The sequence below is a fragment of the Salvia splendens genome, chromosome 12, assembly GCF_004379255.2.
Source record: "Salvia splendens isolate huo1 chromosome 12, SspV2, whole genome shotgun sequence".
Classification (NCBI taxonomy): domain Eukaryota; kingdom Viridiplantae; phylum Streptophyta; class Magnoliopsida; order Lamiales; family Lamiaceae; genus Salvia; species Salvia splendens.
This window is the reverse complement of record NC_056043.1, coordinates 22526501-22546741: the sequence shown is the minus strand read 5'-3', so window position 1 is coordinate 22546741 and position 20241 is coordinate 22526501. Positions and strand designations below refer to the sequence as shown.

At 38.3% G+C, this 20241-nt stretch overlaps 1 protein-coding gene across 12 annotated transcripts; it reads left to right on the top strand.

Moving 5' to 3' along the window:
• The first annotated feature begins 1233 nt into the window (after positions 1–1233).
• Positions 1234–6650, top strand: LOC121758505 (zinc finger CCCH domain-containing protein 55-like). 12 transcript variants are annotated; one of them, XM_042153897.1, is made up of 7 exons: positions 1235–1388; positions 1525–1580; positions 2212–2281; positions 2885–3287; positions 3819–6081; positions 6205–6268; positions 6420–6650. In XM_042153897.1, the coding sequence occupies exons 4-6, from the start codon at positions 3115–3117 to the stop codon at positions 6259–6261; spliced, it is 2493 nt and encodes an 830-aa protein (XP_042009831.1). In that variant the 5' UTR covers positions 1235–1388; positions 1525–1580; positions 2212–2281; positions 2885–3114; the 3' UTR covers positions 6262–6268; positions 6420–6650. The 12 variants fall into 12 exon arrangements, with proteins under 12 accessions (XP_042009832.1, XP_042009831.1, XP_042009833.1 ...); XM_042153898.1 differs by lacking the exon at positions 6420–6650 and having other exon boundaries at positions 1234–1388; positions 6205–6413; XM_042153899.1 differs by lacking the exon at positions 6205–6268.
• Positions 6651–20241: the final 13591 nt, after the last annotated feature.

Here is a 20241-nt window from a genome sequence, read left to right as displayed (position 1 = left end):
CATTAATCAAGATAACTCTTCTTGGTTTAAAATTTTAAACCACTGATCAAGATAACTGATCAACATAATTTTAAAATTTAACAAGATAAACTAAATTAATTCGAGAAGTAAATAAAACAAATGCCATTATGCCAAAGATAAATAATTCTTCTTGGTTTAGCAACTATGATCAACCACAACAAATACATTTTCGCCATTTAAATGTTATGTATTACTACTATATTTAATAATAAATTTAAATTTTTACGTCAATCCAATGTACATACTATAATTTAGATTAAATGTCATTTTTGGTTCTAAACGTATAACGATTTTACAATTCTGGTCCAGAACATTATCTTTTGAATTATTGCACCCCGAACAAATGAAACGGTTCAGAAATGGTCATTTTTTAACGCCGTCGTCACAAAACTAACGGTCAAACACAATTAAGTCATTTTAATCTAGTTAATATAATATACCCAAATGAATTAGAATCTTCTATATTTCCTAATTAGTATAACAATCCTAGCACCGCTACAGATTAATCACCATTGGCCATATCAAGTTTAGTGTGTTGCAAAAAATCCACAAATATTGATAAGTTAAAGATTATGAAAAAACAATCTCTTCGACCTCATCTTTTCGTAAATAACAACATAGACTTGTCACACTGTAAGTACGTTCACTCCAGTTCGTTTGTCTCACAACGCAAGGAAATTTTTAGACTGACACTGCAATCCTTTACGATAGGTAATTAAAGCCTATTTAGGTTGTTAAATACCGTTTGACTTCTACAAGGAACCGTCTAAGTCAGCTACAATGATTACCTGTTCCACTACATTGTGTACAATATAGAAGACTAGAGTAAAACTCAACATAAATCATTTAAGTAAAAGCACAATATGACAAAAATATTTCTCTCAATAAATGGATAAAAATGAATGTTGAGTTTTATATAAACAAGGAGCTCAAAACATGTTTTTACAGTAATATAAACCCTAACAAGGTCCAACTTCAGATCCACACCTATCTAGACTAAAAAATATCAATTATTTTTGTATTGTACAAAATATCGACTGAAAAATCTTTAATAACCATAAATCTATCAATCAATTTAGAAAAGGAAATTTTATATTCCGGTTGATTTTGTACGAATTTAATCAATTATTAACAAACCATATAGAAATAAATTTCTTTTAATAAATTTAGATAATTAGATTTTACTGTACATATGCACGCACACCTGATTTTGCCTTTCGTTGTTGGGTTCAATTTCAAGATTAGATTTTTTTCAACGTTCGCATAATGACTCTCACTGACTCAATTGTCTCTGTAAATACGAGACCCTTCTCGCACCCATTCTCTCTATAGCTCGCTCGCCAGGGTTTGATTATTCGATTCAAAAGGTTTAAATATCTTTCCTTTTATTTTCTTTTTCTTTTTTGTGCTTTTTCTTAATTAGTTTTTGCTTATTTGATTTCTGTGTTGACCGTGAACCACTTCCCTCCAAATTGAGCTAACAAGTGTTAGGTGTTTGTGAAGGTGTAGCTGAAAAGTTGTGAACTTTGAGCCAGACTTGGAAGTAAAAGAGTATTTTGGTTCGAGATTTATCTGTTTTCCTTCAATTTCATCCATTTTCCGCATATATTGCATAATTTGGCAAACTTTTCTGATTCGGGTTCCTGAGGCACTTGATGTTAATTGGAGCTAAAGATTAGGACTAATTTTGGCATGTTACTTGGCATTAATTGGAGCATAGCATATCTGGAAAGATAGTGAATTTCACCTAATAGTAAAAGTCAGAGTGGCTTTTCTTGCCGCTTACATGATACTCCTCCGTCCTAGCTAAGATGACACAGTTCTACACATGATTTTAGAAGTTGTTGGTTAACGTGGATAATTGGAGATAGAATGAGTGGATGTAAGTGTTAAATGGAAAGAGAAAGAGAGTTAGAATATTTAATTGGGGAGAGAAAAAAAAGTGGTTGTGTGTATTTTGGAGCGAGAAAGTTATCAAAAATAAGAATGTGTCATCTTGGTTGGGACAAACAAAAATGAAAGTGTGGCATCTTAGTTGGGGCAGAAGGAGTAGTATTTCTCTAGTACTATTTACCTGGATCGGTATTATGGTTCAATAATTTTACTGCCTGCATCTACATGATAAAAGGAAATATCTGAGGATATAGCTTTTGTGTGTTTGTTTAACTAAATATTATGGCCATGTTTCAGATGAGCTTTTTTTGAGATTGACATCATATAATGGGAATGCTCTCCAGTCTCTCGGACATTCCACTTGACCGTAAGTGAAAAGTTAGCATTTTTTCATCCAAGCGTCTGAGTCAGTTCTAGGTAGTAGGCACTGTCTGCACCACCAACAAAGTGTGGATAGTCTTGCCATATTAAATCAACTGGAATGAAGCTTTGACTTGTGCTGGAAATGATTCACTCTAGGATATATGTAGATAACATGAATGGAAGGAGCTCAGCGTTTTTATGATTTCAATGGTGTTCTTTTTGTGGATTGTCAGTTTATCTCTTAGATTATTGTGTGAAGTGTATTTGTCCCCCCTCCCCCTGCGTGCGCATCTGTGCTCCCGAAGAAAAGAGCGAAAAAGAAATGGCATGCGTGATTAGAATTGGCTTGCATTATTCTAAGAGGAGCTTAATCAAGTCTGCTAATGTGTAATAATATTTCATTGGTGAAGTATCTATCACGCTCAGAGACCAGCCCATTTCATTTTTTATGCCAAACTCTTGTGTTTTTACGGGAAGTTTCATTTAATTGGACTTCTTCATTAATCATTGAGGATATGGTTGAGTAGTATATTCCAAGAAGATAACATTTGTTAAACCTGAAATGGAGCAAGAATGCTGAGTTTTCTATATTGCTTTCTTTACACAGATTCAGCTGCATGAACTAAGGCAAATATACTGCAAGCTTTTGTTAGCACAGGTTCTCTATGGGTGAACGTAGAAAACGCAAATCATTGTGGAGTGAGGAAGCAGAGACAAAACCTTTTACTGGAAATCATAGTGGGATAGGTAAAGTCATAGTGGTGAAAAAATCATGAATTTCCTGCATCTGGATCTCACGGATTGCCGAAGTTCAGGTATCATTCTGGTCACCCATCTATGGAATCAATTCATGAGGACCCAGTTGATTGGATAAATGGCAGCTATCCCAGGGAAAGAGAGAATGCATATCAAGAAAAGGAAATAGGTGGTGAAAATAGTTATTATCAGGATATGTCTCCCAAGTTCAAATATAACCACTTACTAGAAGATGACCAAAGCCATTCTCGCAGGTACATCGGTATCTGTAATTCTAAGCTGTGTTAAGGGAAGCTTAAATCTTTACTGTGTTTTCCATATCACTTTTTTTGGTTAAGAGGTATCTGCCAATCCTATTGGGCTGACCTCACTCTTCTGACAACTTATTTATCATTTTTTTGCTGGAATACTTTTTAATTGCAATGCTATAAATTTTGCAGACTTATGATGAACCTTGCCTTGTTTTTAGCTATACATAATAAGATTACGACATGTCAGTTGTTGTTTTCTGACCTCACTTCTAGTTTCTCTTAGTTTATAAGTAACTCTAAATAATCTTTCTATGCCTCAACATAAGTTATGATGAAATGTTATTAAGTTCTTAGACAGTGATCTTTTTGGGTATATAACAAAATAACTTCTACCTATAGTCATAAGTTGGCATATGTGGAGTGGAGTCTTATTTTAAAATTTCTTGAAAGGAAATAGGAAATGTAGGGAATGTGGTGCATTCCTTTCGTTATCACACAGAATGTGCATGTTTGATTGTTTTCTTATTATTGTAGGTACCAAGGAAGAGGTAGGAGTAGAAGCAGGAGCAGGAGCAGGAGTAAAGGCAGGTGTCGCAGTAGGAGCTTGAGTAGGGGCATCGAAAGGGAAAGAACAAGGGGAGAAAGCAGAAGTGACAGCGATGCACAGGGTTGGACAAGAAGCCGTAGCCCTTTAAGAGATTACAAACATCAAGCTTCTGGATGGAGTGACGGTAGAAGTTTACCTGAGATGTCAAATGAAGCTGATTTTGCTCCAGGAAGGGGCAGGAGAGACGATTTTAGCAAATATTTCTTACCAAAAAACACTAATCACAGGGATGGTGCCCTTGGGGGAAGGGACACATCAGAGAGTCGGAGAAGTAGGGCTGATCATGGAAATGATTCTAAACTGTCTTACAGCAGAGGTGCTCGGATTGAATTAAGGAGTGATGCTTCTGATCCTTATCATGGAGAGAATGAGCAATTCCTAAACAACAGTCGAAATGTACCGTGCAGAAACTTTGTTAAGGGTAGTTGTAGGTGGGGAGACAATTGCAGATTTTCTCACCATATTGCTTCTGATGAAACCTGTGTTGAAGGTACTAAACGCTCCTCCTCAGATAAGGACCCTGAGCACCAACCTTACAGAAACAGGAACCCACTTTGTAAGTATTTTGCAGCAGGCAAGTGTGATCGGGATAATTGCAAATTCTTTCATGAGGATCCCAATTTTAACCGTTTAGTGGGTAGACTGGGCAAAGTCAACAATGACCATAACTCACGTGACGGTAGCTCACGCGACAATGATAGTATCTCACGCGACAATGACCTTAGCTCACGTGACAAGGTGAACAAGAGGGATGGCCTGAGATGGGAATCTTGTAATGAGGCAGCTGGAATCTCAAATGATATGAATCCTTCTGGGGGGGATAGTTCTACTGTTATTGTTACAGAAAGCACTGTTGACAACAGTAATGCAGGACAAAACAATACAATGAGCCACAGTTTGGGAAACGAGAAAGTAAATTGGGGGCTGCCACAACACACAACTAATTTAGTGCCTGTACATCATGCAGGAAATGGCAGTTATGGTGGAGATGCAGGTACTACTGAATCTGCTATTGAGGAAAATATGATGGCCGAACAGGACGTTCTTGTGTTTCATGGTTCACTGTTGCAAAATCCAGATGGAAATACGAACAAATTGCAGGTAGACCAACGATTTCCCTTGAATGCCTGGCAGCAGAATGTTTCTCTAGTTTCCCATATTCAGCATCAGAACCATGGAGTAGTAGAAAACAATGTGGTAAGTTCATTCCGTTCTGACGTTATTAATGAGGTGAAAGACTCCAGAAATGCCACTGTTGCAGCTTTTATTTCTGCAGAAAACTTGCATCAGAATGGCAAAAGCGTACTTCTTGGGAGTTCATCTATTACCACTGAAGCTGGTAGCAAAGATATGCCAGCCTTGAATGGGGCTGAGATTCACCATGTTGCTAATTTGAATTTGTCTCAGATTCAGAAACTTCAAAATGCTATCCAAATGGCTGGAATTTCGGAGACAAACACCATGTTGTCTTTTCCAAAATCTGTAATCAGTGAGCAGTCTGCTCAATATACAAACACTCTTCCTTCTACTACTCTACAGCAGGTTCCTCCTGTCCCAAATCAAAGATTTGAGAATCAACATTCTACAAAAATTCCAATTGAAGAAGTCTCCAATTCTATAGAGATGGTGCCTTCTACGGCTAATGCCTCTGGCCACGTTCCACTTGACTGCGCATATATGCAACTCAATCGAGTTACAGTTTCTCATGATCCAATCAGTTCCGCGGAGAATGGAAGAAATAGTAATGAGCATGAAGAAGGCACTAAAATGCCACCGACAGATAATACAGAAATAGATAATTCTGAAAGGTCACAAGAACAGCAAGAGATGGCACATAAAAATGCAGAATGTGATGAAGTCAAAGGAGGCATGGGCGAGCAAAGTAAGGGAGTTCAAGTCAGTAAGCATTCTGAAACTTTGGAAGACCATGGGAAAGCTGACGAGAGTATTGGTAACAAGGATGATAAAGGGACACGCCTGTTTAAAAATTCTCTGATAGAGTTTGTAAAGGACAAACTGAAGCCTAAATGGAAGGAAGGCCGAATGAGCAGAGACGTTCACAAAACTATTGTAAAAAAAGTGGTGGACAAAATTACAAGCTCTATTCAAACCGATCACGTTCCAAAGACGCAAGAGAAAATTGAGCAGTATCTCTCATTTTCTGAACCCAAAATCACCAAACTTGTACAGGTAAACTGTGTTATCCAATCAGTTCTATTCAAGCCCACTAGTTTGTCCAAAGATTTCCTTGATATTTTGCGCAGTGGTTGTACCTAATCTTCTTTTCCTCTGACTAAATATTGGCACAATCAGTTCGTAATCTCGGCCTCCAAATCCCAGTCTTATTACTTCCTCCAGCTGAATTATTAAACTTGAGTTGAGTTTATGCAACATTTTATTCTTTTCCATCATACTGACCTTGAGATCTCTTGTATTCTGTTGCTCATTTGTCATCAATATATTTTTGTATGTGATCGAGTAGTAGTTTTGATTCCTAACGCTAACACAAACTTGTGTTCTCTCTACAGGCTTACGTGGACCGTTGTCTAAAGACAGATTCTTGAATCACTTTTTTTCCCTGTCCTTCTTTAGACCTTAGATTGGCACTATGATTAAGTGTTCCATTATGCAGTTGTGCATTTCATTTATGTTGCTTGTAGCGTAGTTTGTTAGGATTGTTATTATTTTCTTAGAACTTTTTTGGATGTGTATTGGAACTGCACAGCCCTTTCTGAGAATTATTTTTGGAACTCTGATCACTTTGTGTTGTTTAAGCCTAGTAGAACACTTTTTTTGCTCCTTCGGCTGCTTGAAAAGGCATATTTATGGACTTATGCAAGCTTCAAGATGATTGGACCTTTGTCAAGTTCATTGGATTTGAATACCACCCTATCAAAAGTCGTGAGTATATGAAAGTAAATGGAAATGTGGTATTCTACATAGATTAGTATTCTTGTTACTTTACTATAGATTAAGATTACATCATATTGATTAGCAACAACAAGAATATTCATCATTGAGTTCGAGATGAAGGATTTCGGAGAAGCTAGGCACATCCTTGGGATCAAGGTCATTCGAGATCGTGGAAAATGATGTTGTGTTTATCTCGGGAATTCTACATCGACATAGTGCTGAAACATTTTAGTATGAAAAAATCCAAGAAAGGTTATTACCCCTTCATCATGGAATTATTTATAGATGTGTCCTAAGTTATATCTAGATAAAGAAATGATACGAATAACATATGTTTTAGCAGTTTGAAGTCTCTGAATCCGATATTTGCTTTGTCGTAGACATGGTAACAAGATATAAAAAATCCTAGTCAAGTATGTTGGACTGTTGTGAAGAACATTCTCAAATACCGAAAAAGGACTAAGGGTATATGTTGGTATATTAGCTAGAGGAATTGTGTTTAACACAAGTTGTGCTTGATATATCGATTATGATTTTCAAACTGATCGAGATTTAAGGAAATCTACATCTGGCTATGTTTCCTTCATCATATGAGGTGGAATCGTTACAAGGAAGAATGTGAAACCGAAATACATCGCGGACCCCATCATGGAATCTGAATATGTAGTTGTTGGGGTTTTGGAGCCCCTTGCACAACGGAAGACTTGTACAAACAAATAAATCAGACGTAGGATCTATTTGACCGATTATGGAATTAATCTGTTCACATGTTAACACAAAATTGCATGCTAGAATGCAAATAATTCATGCTCATAGAATATAAATCCTAAACATGAATTCTACGGTTTAGAGTTACCGATTTGATTCTCCAAAGAATCGTCGATTGCTCGCGCCTTCTCCATGATGATCTTCAATACTAGACCACGGATCTTCTGACTGGTGTCCCGAACTGTATTCCGACATCAGGGTGGGCTGATCTTATCGAAACACTAGGACTCGAATAAAGAAGACAGAACTTTCTCACGAAGGAGGAGCTGAAAATCTCACGGAGGAGAAATTCCTGAAATTTTCGTCCCCCCTCTCCAATTAGAGAGGGACGAAATTTTCTCATATTTTGAATAATGATTCTGTCTCTTTTATTCTCCTATTTATATTAAGTTCATATTGGGCCCAGTTAGGGATCTATGGAAGGTTTTGGATATGAGCTCCCCCAATTAGCTTTTTACTAATTAAATTGAACCCACAATTTAATACAAGCTTATATTGGAATATTACGAGCAGCCACTACAGACGTAATATTGACCTCCCCATCCAAATCCAAAATTACAAGTAATCCGGGTTTCCATTTTGTTTATTATTATTTATTTCTCGCGCTTAAGATATAAATGTCCATTAATTAATTAAAGTCTGCTATGGACTTAATTAATTAACATCTTATTAATGTGGACTTAGCAAGAAACACTTATTTATTATTCATGGAATAATTAAATTCCAACTGACCAGTTTCCGAATAATAAAACCTTGTTCAAGCTCCTCTTGAGGACATTATCAAACGAGACTCACCTCGCGCACGATTCAACATAATAGCAATCCTAGCACCGCTAGATAATGATCACCACTACCCAATATACCTGGATCGTTGGGTGACGAAAAACCCGCACCTTTGGTAAGTCAAAGTAGTAGATACTCAATATCGTATGCTCAATGCTAACGTACATTGATTAAGAAATAGATATTTATCAAGACCTCGTCTTTCAGTAGATAGCATAAAGACACGTCTTGCTGTTAGATCCATTCAGTGCTATACCACACCAACGTCATCTTATTTCAATAAGGCTTAGAAATAATCGGACTGACATTGCAACCTTTCACAATAGGTAGCCAAAGCCTATCTAGGTTGTGAAATTCTTCTTTTTCTTTTGCAAAGCATTGCTTAGAACCGACTGTAGTACCTTAAAGTGAGCGCAACCCACGACCAGTCTACTAAGCAAAAGACTTAGGCTTTGTTTACTTCTTATGTATTTAAATGTTTATAAAATATCTTATAAACGCACAAGTAAACACAATGTAATAATATACTGATTCTATTCGTGCAAACTGCGTGAATAATACTGAATCGGGTTAAAAGTGGATTGTAGAGTTTTTCCGTATACAAGCAAGATTCCTATTCGTGCGAATTTGCTCGAAACATGCTTTTCAGTATACTAAACCTAACAATCTCCCACTTATACTCAAAACATGCTTTCGATTATACCCACTGCCAAAAACTCTCCCACTTATACACAAAGCAGGTATTGGAGCTAGATATATCGAACTACCATTCATTTCATATCATGTTTGAAACATGTTGTCACAAAGGCATTTTTCTGTGAAAAATCTGCTTCGTTGTTCTCTGATAATATCTTTTGCGTCACTATGTCTTTGCTGCGTACTTGATCTTTAATTAATTTCATCTCTCTATGTGATTGTTTAGCTTATGATCTCGTGTTCCTCTTGAGTTAGCCTTTGCTAGAGTAAAAATACTCATAGGTATACTCAAACTTACGATCAAAGCTACTAGGAGTATACTCCTAATGTAAACACATAAACTGAGGATGACTTACTCGATCACTGATTAGTCATAAGACTTAGTCAGTGTAACCCTAAGGACATTACATGAATGACTGGTAAACTAGAATATAGCGATTAGTCTTTCTCAAGTACTATGGTATATTCATTACCTCAATCAAAGTCCTTTACCATGGTTAATATGATATATACTTGCTATGCAAAAGCACAACTAATATCAAACTTAGTACACATCATAGCATACATGAGACATCTATCTGCAGAACTAGTCTCATAATTCTTGTTCTCACTAAGCGTCAAACGACACTTGACTAGAGACAAGACAATTCCATCTTGAAAGGTAGAAACCTTTGCATGGAAATTCTAATGCTAAAATGTTCCAAGCTATGTGTAGATATAGGATTCCTAAGAGAATCTCAACATTCTTTCTAGCAATCTTAAAGACTTTAGATGCTTAGAATGTAATTAATTTCTCTATAATCCTTTATCTTAAACTGGGTAGACAACCGGTTTCCTACGCTAGATGCCAATCTTAGTTATTTGCAACTTTTGTAGATTTCATCATCGTAGAGTACCAATAATACCATATCTAATGCAATTTCAACTTCCTTGTGCTTACTACACACTTAAAGAGCACATGTCAAATTCCAAACATTTGACAATATCGACAAAACACTTATCTCTGATTTAGATGCTTACCTAAGACCACAAAGGTCTTCATAAGCTTCTAATCATGTGTTTCTTGCCCTCTATTACATACCTATTAGGATGTTCCATGTAGATAATTTCTTCAAGACTTATATTAATAGAAAGCTGTCTTGACAATCATGATACATACATTCTAATTATGTAAGTGCTGATAGACAATAGGATCGAACAAATCTTGGCACAACGACAACGAGAAGATGATATTTCTCTTTGGGCATAGCCCATTGTCATTGTCTAGCCATTTGAGATCCACATCTACACTTACAAATATACTAGCTCCCACTGACTGACACAGCCTGTAGGTAGTATTGCAAGTCTTGTAAAACATGTTGTCTATTGTAGTTTGGAATCTATCACCTTTCCAAGGATGAATATCCAAATGAACCAATTATACATTGTAGTTAAAGGGATTATGTTCAAGTTAATCTAAGACCGAGTCTTTCGACACTCTTAGACCCATGAACTTGTCATGTTCCTGGGAACGCTCCCACTACGACATGGTTCTAACAATCTTAGGTGTTGAAGTTGATTTTATTAGTGCAAAAGTTTCTAATGGTATGACTCTTTGGTAATATGGAAAATTCGATCTCTCTCTATGTCCTGAGAGTTATCACGCTGTTAGGCGTTTAGTTCCATTCTTGATCTTCATACAAGAATTATATCTTTGAAGATTACAGAACTTATAATCTTACATCATTTGGGACAACCTTAAAACATACCTTAGTACTCAACTCCAATTACTTGGATACCTTTCCAACATGCGTTGGAACAACATTACACCTTGAGATGTGCTAGACTAGAGTCACTCTAGTCCACAACTCGTGTTTTGTAGAAGGTACCGATGATGGTAGTTTCTTTAAGGTGTATCTCGTTATATCTAACGCTTATCCCATCAATGATAAGATTTTCATGAGTACAACTCATCACATGATCAAACTTGTCTTAGAAAGACTTCGATTCCTTCTTACATAACTATCCCATTCTTTGAAAGAATGCTTGGATTCATTAATGGAGATTAGACTCCCACTACTGATCATAAAGCTTTGCTCGTCTTCTTATTGGTGTAAACCATTGAGACTTGCTAGTCTTTCTACGTTGCATTTCTATAATTATTCTGAATCAAATGATTCTAACTCATAGTGCATCGAATAGACATTCTCGACTTTCAAGCTATTTAACAAACAAATTGTTAAAATCTTGATAGTCTAGATCAGTTTGAACAATAGCTAAGTATTTTCTTGGCCTTAAGACTAAGAGCCATAAATACTTTATCATTCATTGTTTAAGAAGTTGATGTGTTATTGCATACTCAATCTTGTTGCACTTATATTGTTTCAATACTATGATGCCTTAATCATCAACTATAAAACAATAATTGAGCATTATAAGCTCCCACTGCAACAAAAGCCTAACTGGATCAAGATCTCTTACTTAGAAGTTGCATTGTCATGTAAGTCATTGTCCTTCTTTAAAAGAGGTCAATCCAACTTACAAAGCATCTTCACTCGCTTTAAACAAACTTTGATGACTAATCAGACTCTTCCATTTCCACATCTAGTCTTTTGTTGAAATGAACTAGGACTTAGGAAAACTGCAGCCTTGATGAATTTGTCATCAATCATGTTACTTTCCTCTAATAGTAATATAACGACTAATATTCTGAAGGTTTTCTACTTTTCGGGTAAACCTTCTTTTAGTCATTTCTTATTACTCCAGGCGATGACTTGAGTCAGAAACTATTTGAGTGATCAAAAGACTCCTCAAAATATTCTGTCCCTTTAGGATATTCCAATCGAATCATCTTGACAGATTCTATTGATATCCATCTTTCATCGTCACTAACCAAGACTTGCCGTGCTACTTAAAAGAAAATAGCTTGACCTTATTCCTTAAAGAACTTGTCAAGTTCATGCAAAAAGCATTCTCGAACAATCTTCATGGAATTATGTCGAGGAAATGGAGGACATGAATTATTGAGTATAAACTCCCAGTTTTAGCGATGAAAATCTCATCTATTTGCATTTCCAGTCTACATTATTTTGGCATTTGAGTTTATTCCATTAAGATTGCAGACAAAATATGAATGACATAATGAAGATTTGGCAAATAAACTTATTATCACATACTTATGATCAATACATAATCGCAAATAACCACAAAACAATTACGTATTTTGCAACTGTAAAATTAAAATTTTGTACCCTCCAGAGGAAGTCAATACGCATTAAAATCTTACAATTTTACTGGTCACAACACCGACGAATAGTCTAGAGACCGCAGCACGGCATGGCCGCCAAATGTTGCCTAAGCACGACCATCGAATTTAGCATTACAGAGTCTCATTTCTACAACACACTCGCATAACAATGCTCATGTGCTGCTAACAAGATCAAGCTATCTCATAAATTCTGTGTGAACTTCTGAATCTCGCAGTTTCTTAGGATTATTGTCCCCACAGTGCAGGTGACGATAATATTGGAAACCACATTCTAGTTCATACTATCTATATTTGAGAAGTCCGCCTTATGAACTCGCTATTTCTTAGGATTATTGTCCCCACAGTACAGGTGGCGATAATATTAGAAAACTTCATAAATTGCAGACCAATTGATGGAGACCATATACAACGCACTTGTTGTAATTATAGCTTAAATATTTTATATGATTTTTGCATAATTATCACACAAGCAGATAAAGCAGATAATCCACTTACAAGGATAAACACCAAATAAACAGATAAATCCATTTAATGCATGACATTTAAACACACTAGATAATTAATGACAATTATTTAATGTTTATCTTGGATATTAATTATCCAAATTCATTTAGGATTTATCAAAATAGTGTTAACTATCTAAATCCATTTAGGGTCATTCTAGATTTTATTTTGATAAAATCAAATCATTCAATTCAAGATAACGTTGATCTAGGATTACCATTATTTAAATCGTTCTAGGATATTACTAGATAGAAACGATTCCATCATAATCCATACGATAAATAAAATCCAACCAACCAAGATTTATACAAATATTAATTCTGTTTAGAATAGATATCTAGAATATATCATACATAACTTAGGATTTCTTAGATAAATAAGTTTATCTAAATCCAATTAAATATGGATTTTCTTATATATTATCTTTATCCTAATCTATCTAGGATATAAATCCAAAAGATAAGGATAACTTGGATTAACGCTTATTTTAATCCATCTAAGATTTGTCTATTCAAATCTATAGGATAAAATTAATTAATATTAATATTAATCATAAACCATCTAGGATTTCTTCTTGGAGTAAATCCATATAAATCTATAGAATTAGATAATATTATATTATAATTATTCAAATCTATCTAAGATTTATCTAGGAACAAATCCATATAAATCTATAAGATAAGAATAAAATATTATATTATCACTATCCAAATCCATCCAGAATTTATCAATGAATAAATTCATATAAATTCATAGGATAAGAATAAAATAATATTGTCATTATCTAAATCCATCTAGGATTCATCTAGGAATAAATCCATATAAATCCATAAGATATAGATAAATATTAGAAACTATTTTCCAAATATAACTAGGATTAATCTAGGAATAAAATCCATATAAATCCATTAAATAAGGAAAGAATCTAATTAATCCAAGATTTGATTCATAATCAAATCTCATATAATATATAAAATCCTCAGAAGATATATTCAAATCTTATTTCCATATGAATCTTGAATTATTTCTAAAATTAAATCCAAGGATTTGGAAACCCAAATCAAAATTTGGAAAGCGAAGTCACGAGACGAGACAAAACGACGTCACGCATATGGAAACCCTAATCTTGCGCCATCGTACTCCCACTAGAAATTCGCCGCTGCGGCCTGCGTGAAGACGTCGCTAGTGCGTCGTCCTCGTCACCGCTGCACGCACCGCACTCGTCTCGCGAGCTAGGCGAGCCTGACGTCTCCGACGCTGCTGCGTCGACGTCGCTCGTCGGCGCTGCTTGCTTCTGCTCGCTGATCGCCTGCCCAGCGTCACAGCCTGCCTGACAGCGCTGCCAGCCTTGCTCCGTCGTCGTCCAATCGCCGGCGCTGCACTGCGGGATACCGACGCTGCTGTCGCTTCGTCGTCGCACCCGCCGCCGCCCGATCGCCGCTGCTGCTGCGTCATCTCTTCTGCGTACTCTGCTCCGCGTTACCTCCGGCAGAACAGCAAACTGATCTGCCCGGTATTGCAGCAGATCGCTCAAGACGTCACTGCTGCCCCGTCGGGGATGACTCCAAATTGCCGATGAATTGAATCGATTTTTATACATGGGTAGTCATCAACGAATTGATTAAAAAAATTTGGAGCAATCATCATACCTAATGATGATGTTATTTTGACTACATGTGTTGGCAAATAAAATTCCACATGTCACGGCTTTTCAATTCTTCATTCATACGTTATATTCATTAATTCGAAAATTAACAACCACAACGAAGAAAAACATGCATTCAAGCAATTCACATAACATGAAATTAATCCACATAATCAGAGCAAAAAATTGGCTCTGATACCAATTGTTGGGGTTTTGGAGCCCCTTGCACAGCGGAAGACTTGTACAAACAAATAAATCAGACGTAGGATCTATTTGACCGATTATGGAATTAATCTGTTCACATGTTAACACAAAATTGCATGCTAGAACGCAAATAATTCATGCTCATAGAATATAAATCCTAAACATGAATTCTACGGTTTAGAGTTACCAATTTGATTCTCCAAAGAATCGTCGATTGCTCGCGCCTTCTCCACGATGATCTTCAATACTAGACCACAGATCTTCTGACTGGTGTCCCGAACTGTATTCCGACATCAGGGTGGGCTGATCTTATCGAAACACTAGGACTCGAATAAAGAAGACATACCTTTCTCACGGAGGAGGAGCTGAAAATCTCACGGAGGAGAAATTCCTGAAATTTTCGTCCCCCCTCTCCAATTAGAGAGGGACGAAATTTTCTCATATTTTGAATAGTGATTCTGTCTCTTTTATTCTCCTATTTATATTAAGTTCATATTGGGCCCAGTTAGGGATCTATGGAAGGTTTTGGATATGAGCTCCCCCAATTAGCTTTTTACTAATTAAATTGAACCCACAATTTAATACAAGCTTATATTGGAATATTACGAGCAGCCACTACAGACGTAATATTGACCTCCCCATCCAAATCCGAAATTACAAGTAATCCGGGTTTCCATTTTATTTATTATTATTTATTTCTCGCACTTAAGATAGAAATGTCTATTAATTAAATAAAGTCTGCTATGGACTTAATTAATTAACATCTTATTAATTCCAAGAGTGGACTTAGCAAGAAACACTTATTTATTATTCATGGAATAATTAAATTCCAACTGACCAGTTTCCGAATAATAAAACCTTGTTCAAGCTCCTCTTGAGGACATTATCAAATGAGACTCACCTCGCGCATGATTCAACATAATAGCAATCCTAGCACCGCTAGATAATGATCACCACTACCCAATATACCTGGATCGTTGGGTGACGAAAAACCCGCACCTTTGGTAAGTCAAAGTAGTAGATACTCAATATCGTATGCTCAATGCTAACGTACATTGATTAAGAAATAGATATTTATCAAGACCTCGTCTTTCAGTAGATAGCATAAAGACACGTTTTGCTGTTAGATCCATTCAGTGCTATACCACACCAACGTCATCTTATTTCAATAAGGCTTAGAAATAATCGGACTGACATTGCAACCTTTCACAATAGGTAGCCAAAGCCTATCTAGGTTGTGAAATTCTTCTTTTTCTTTTGCAAAGTATTGCTTAGAACCGACTGTAGTACCTTAAAGTGAGCGCAGCCCACGACCAGTCTACTAAGCAAAAGACTTAGGCTTTGTTTACTTCTTATGCATTTAAATGTTTATAAAACATCTTATAAACGCACAAGTAAACACAATGTAATAATATACTGATTCTATTCGTGCAAACTGCGTGAATAATACTGAATCGGGTTAAAAGTGGATTGTAGAGTTTTTCCGTGTACAAGCAAGATTCCTATTCGTGCGAATTTGCTCGAAACATGCTTTTCAGTATACTAAACCTAACAGTAGTGCCGTGTCCACGGGTTTGAAAGGAAGATATTATGAAGGGGCCTATGGGAGCAGAGACCATAGCTCTATCCATTGAAAAAGACGAGAATTTTGAGGCAGATTTCGTCAAGAAGGAGAAGGAATTGAAAGGCAAACATATGCATTATGCTGATACTGAGAAAGGAGCTTCTTCTGCTTCTAACTGATTTTCTGCTTATTCATGTATGGTGAAATAATAATGACTGTTGTTTGTAATAAAATTTTCTGCTTCATTTATTCTATGTATGTAGAGGGTTAATTGTTGCAACTAGGGATGTCAGTGCAGCATGAAACCCGTGGACTGACCTGAATTACCCGCTAAACCTAACCCGTGTCCTTACTCAAGACGCTGTGAAAGTATTCTACAGTCTTCTCTCCGGACTCTTTCCGGCTAGAAGACCCCTTGCCCCCTTTCCTACCGCTACCTAACTCGGAAGAAGAAGAAGAAGACATGGTTCTTACTCTTTGCAAAATCTGAAGAAATTCTGAAGAAATTCTTGAAAGCGGAAGGAAATTTTTACGCAAAGGAGATAGAGTGCAGAAGAAGCAGTCGCAAAAGTGCTTCAATGATGAAGAAAGGAGGTATTTATCAGATTCGGCGAAGATTTCAAAATCGTCGCACCGTTCCGAATCCCACCTTTTCGGGATTCAACGGCCGGATTTTACTGTCGCATTTAATGCAGTCACGTGCAAGGCACGTCCCCTGACGACAGCCTCCCCCGTACCTTTATCCAGAATGCCGAAGTGACTCGCTTCGCCGAAGTGATTCACTTCGTCTTTCGGGGGGGTAGTGATGGGGTACGGACTAAACAAGCCCAACAGCACCAACGGCCCATCAGCCCAAAGCCCAAGGAAGAGTATGAGTTCGGCATTACCAAAGAGTTCGGCCTCAGCCTACAGCTCGGTAAAAGCCAACCAATCAAGCTCTGCTCTCAAGTCGGCATCAAGCTCCCAGATCGGCAACCAAAGCAGTTCGGTCTCAGTAAGAGTTCGGCCTCAGCCTACAGCTCGGCAAAAGCCAACCAATCAAGCTCTGCTCTCAGGTCGGCATCAAGCTCTACTCTCAGATCGGCAACCAAAGCAGTTCGGTCTCAGTATTCGACCGAACAAGGAGTTAGTGGACCCATGCAGGATTTCCACAACTTCCAACACACCCACTACCACGTGGTGTCAACTCAGGCCACGATCGTAGGCCGTCACCTACGCTACATCCACGATCTTAGGCCACGATCTCCACGACATCCACTACCTAATAAATGGTGCTGCATGCCACGATCTTGGTCCTTTATATAAATAGAACTTAGATCTGGTAAAAAAGGGTTAAGCTCTCTAGAGATAAAACACCATATAGCAAGTTTGTATTTGTAAGCTGTAGAAAACAGATCAAGCAATACAACTCTGCCCTCTTTTCTTCCCGTGGACGTAGATTTACTTCAGTAAATCGAACCACGTAAATTCTTTGTGTCGTGATCTGTATTTTCCTGCATTCACTAACATCAGAAATTCGCGGATTCATCACTGGCGCCGTCTGTGGGAAACAGAGAACCAAATTTGTGATAAGCGAATTTTTGACCCTTTTTCCACCCCAAAAAAATGCATACTAGATCACACACTACCCGTAATACCGTTCGTGAAAACCATGAGGAAGCTAGTCCAGCCCGCAGGTCCGGAAAACAGCCTCGGGATACAGCTACTTCCAGTTTTCACGATGAAGGAACAAGCCGCTCAAAAGGTCCACACACCGAGTCTTCCCAGCAGCCTGATTTGAATGAGGCTGTCAAGCTGTTCTTGGCTGAGAAGCAGGATGAGTTCTTAGCCTTCCTGCAAAAGAGCCAAGAGCCGAAGACGAAAACGGTGGACTCTCCTTCCTCATCCAGACATGAAAGTCGCTACCGCAGTAGTGCCGTGTCTTCCAGGAAGAAGAATCCTCAACCCCGACATGTTCCTGTTCCTCCTCGGTACCGGAATCACAGGAGAACTCCATCTCCTCCATACCGAAGAGGTGTCGGGTTCGCCATGTACGGAGCATTGAAGACTCCGTTCTCGGCCGATATCACCCGAACTTCCTTGCCACAGAACTACCGAACTCCGTCAATGACTTATGACGGGTTGGTGGATCCTCATGACTTCCTGGGACGCTATCAGTATAATATGGCGAACCAGGGTCTCAATGAGGTCCATATGTGCAAGCTGTTCCCCGAGCTGCTCATCGGGAACGCCAGCAGGAGTTTTTTTCAGAAAGCGGAAGCCCGGATTACTTCGGCTCAGCTGCTTTCTATACGTCAAGGTCGCGACGAAAAGATCAGCGACTTCCTGACGAGATTCCATGAGGAATGCCTACAAGTAGATAATCTCAATGATCTACTTGTCATTTCGGCATTCCAAAATGGAATCCTGCCCGGAGCTCTCTACAGAAAGCTCGTGGAATGCAGTCCGCAAACAGCTCAAGAGATGTGGGACATTGCGGACAAGTTTTCTCGTGCCGATGAGGCAGACCGTCGAAAACGGTCTTTAGACAGCTCATCTAGAGAAGACAAAAAGAAGCCCGATCATAGCGATCAGAGGCTTCCTCGCCGAACACCTTCCCCACCAAAGGAGGGATAGCGGCCATCCGAGGTGATCGAAAAAGAGCAAGTGTGTTCGCAGATTGCGCTTAAAAGTGCCGAGCAATCAGTTCGGCACCATCAAGCATAGCAATCACAGCAGCCGGAGTCAGAGGCAGGCGAAATGACCGAAGTCACACCGGAGCCGAACTCGGCTCTGAAGCCGTGATTCCGGTTGAGATCGGCATACCCAGTCCCCGAACTCAATTTCTCCTCAGAAATGAATGGTGACGGACTGAGAGCCGAACTAGATCTTGCCGAAGAAAGAAGAGAATTGGCCTGCATAAAAGCAGCCAAGTACAAGGAGCAAGTAGCCCGGTATTTTAACCAAAGGGTGAAAAAGCTGCAATTTCAAGTGGGAGATCTCGTCTTGAGAAACAACGAAGTAAGCCGAGCAGAAAAGCTGGGCGAACTCGAACCCACATGGGAAGGTCCATATCGGGTGTCAGAAGTCCTCGGCAAAGGGTCTTACAAATTGACTCGCGTGTCAGGAGCACAAGTACCCCGAACATGGTACGTTTCCAACCTCAAAAAGTTCCATTTGTAAGAGACAGTCCGGTCAGTCAGTCAGTCTTGAGTCCTGTTCGGTCAATGTGCTTTCTTTGGTTTGCTTGGTCTTTTTGTCTATGTGCGTTTTGTCTATGTGCGTTTTGTCTATGTGCGTTTTGTCTGTCTATGTGCGTGTCGTCTCTTACAAATGTTACTGAGGTATCTTGTTCTTCGAAGGCTGATCCCCTTCTTAGAACATATACAAGCCAACGATTGTGAGTCAAAGCTTCTAAAGAGGATACAAGACCACAATTCAGCTTAAACAAGCAGTTCGTCTGAAACGAACTGCAATAAGCCAACGATTGTGAGTCAAAGCTTCTAAAGAGGATACAAGACCACAATTCAGCTTAACAAGCACTTCGTCTGAAACGAACTGCAATAAGCCAACGATTGTGAGTCCAAGCTTCTCAGGAAGATACAAGACCACAATTCGGCTTAAGAAATAAGCACTTCGTCTGAAACGAACTGCAATAAGGGAAAGTCCGATCCACGCGATAAACCTCGCCGAATTAGGACGACCAAGTTCGGTCAAAGAAGTTTACCTCATAAGACCGAGGACGACCATGTCTAGTCAAAGAGGTTTACTGCATAAGACCACTTCGGTTAACTGGGAAAGTCCGATCCACGCGATAAAACTCGCCGAATTAGGACAAGGGAAAGTTCGATCCCGGCGACAAAAATCGCCAAATTAGAACCCAAACCAAGTCCGGTCAGAGATGTTTATTTCATCAGACCAAAGACGAGTCCGGTCAAAGATGTTTATTTCATCAGACCAAAGACGAGTCCGGTCAAAGATGTTTATTTCATCAGACCAGATGTTTATTTCATCAGACCAAAGACGAGTCCGGTCAAAGATGTTTAT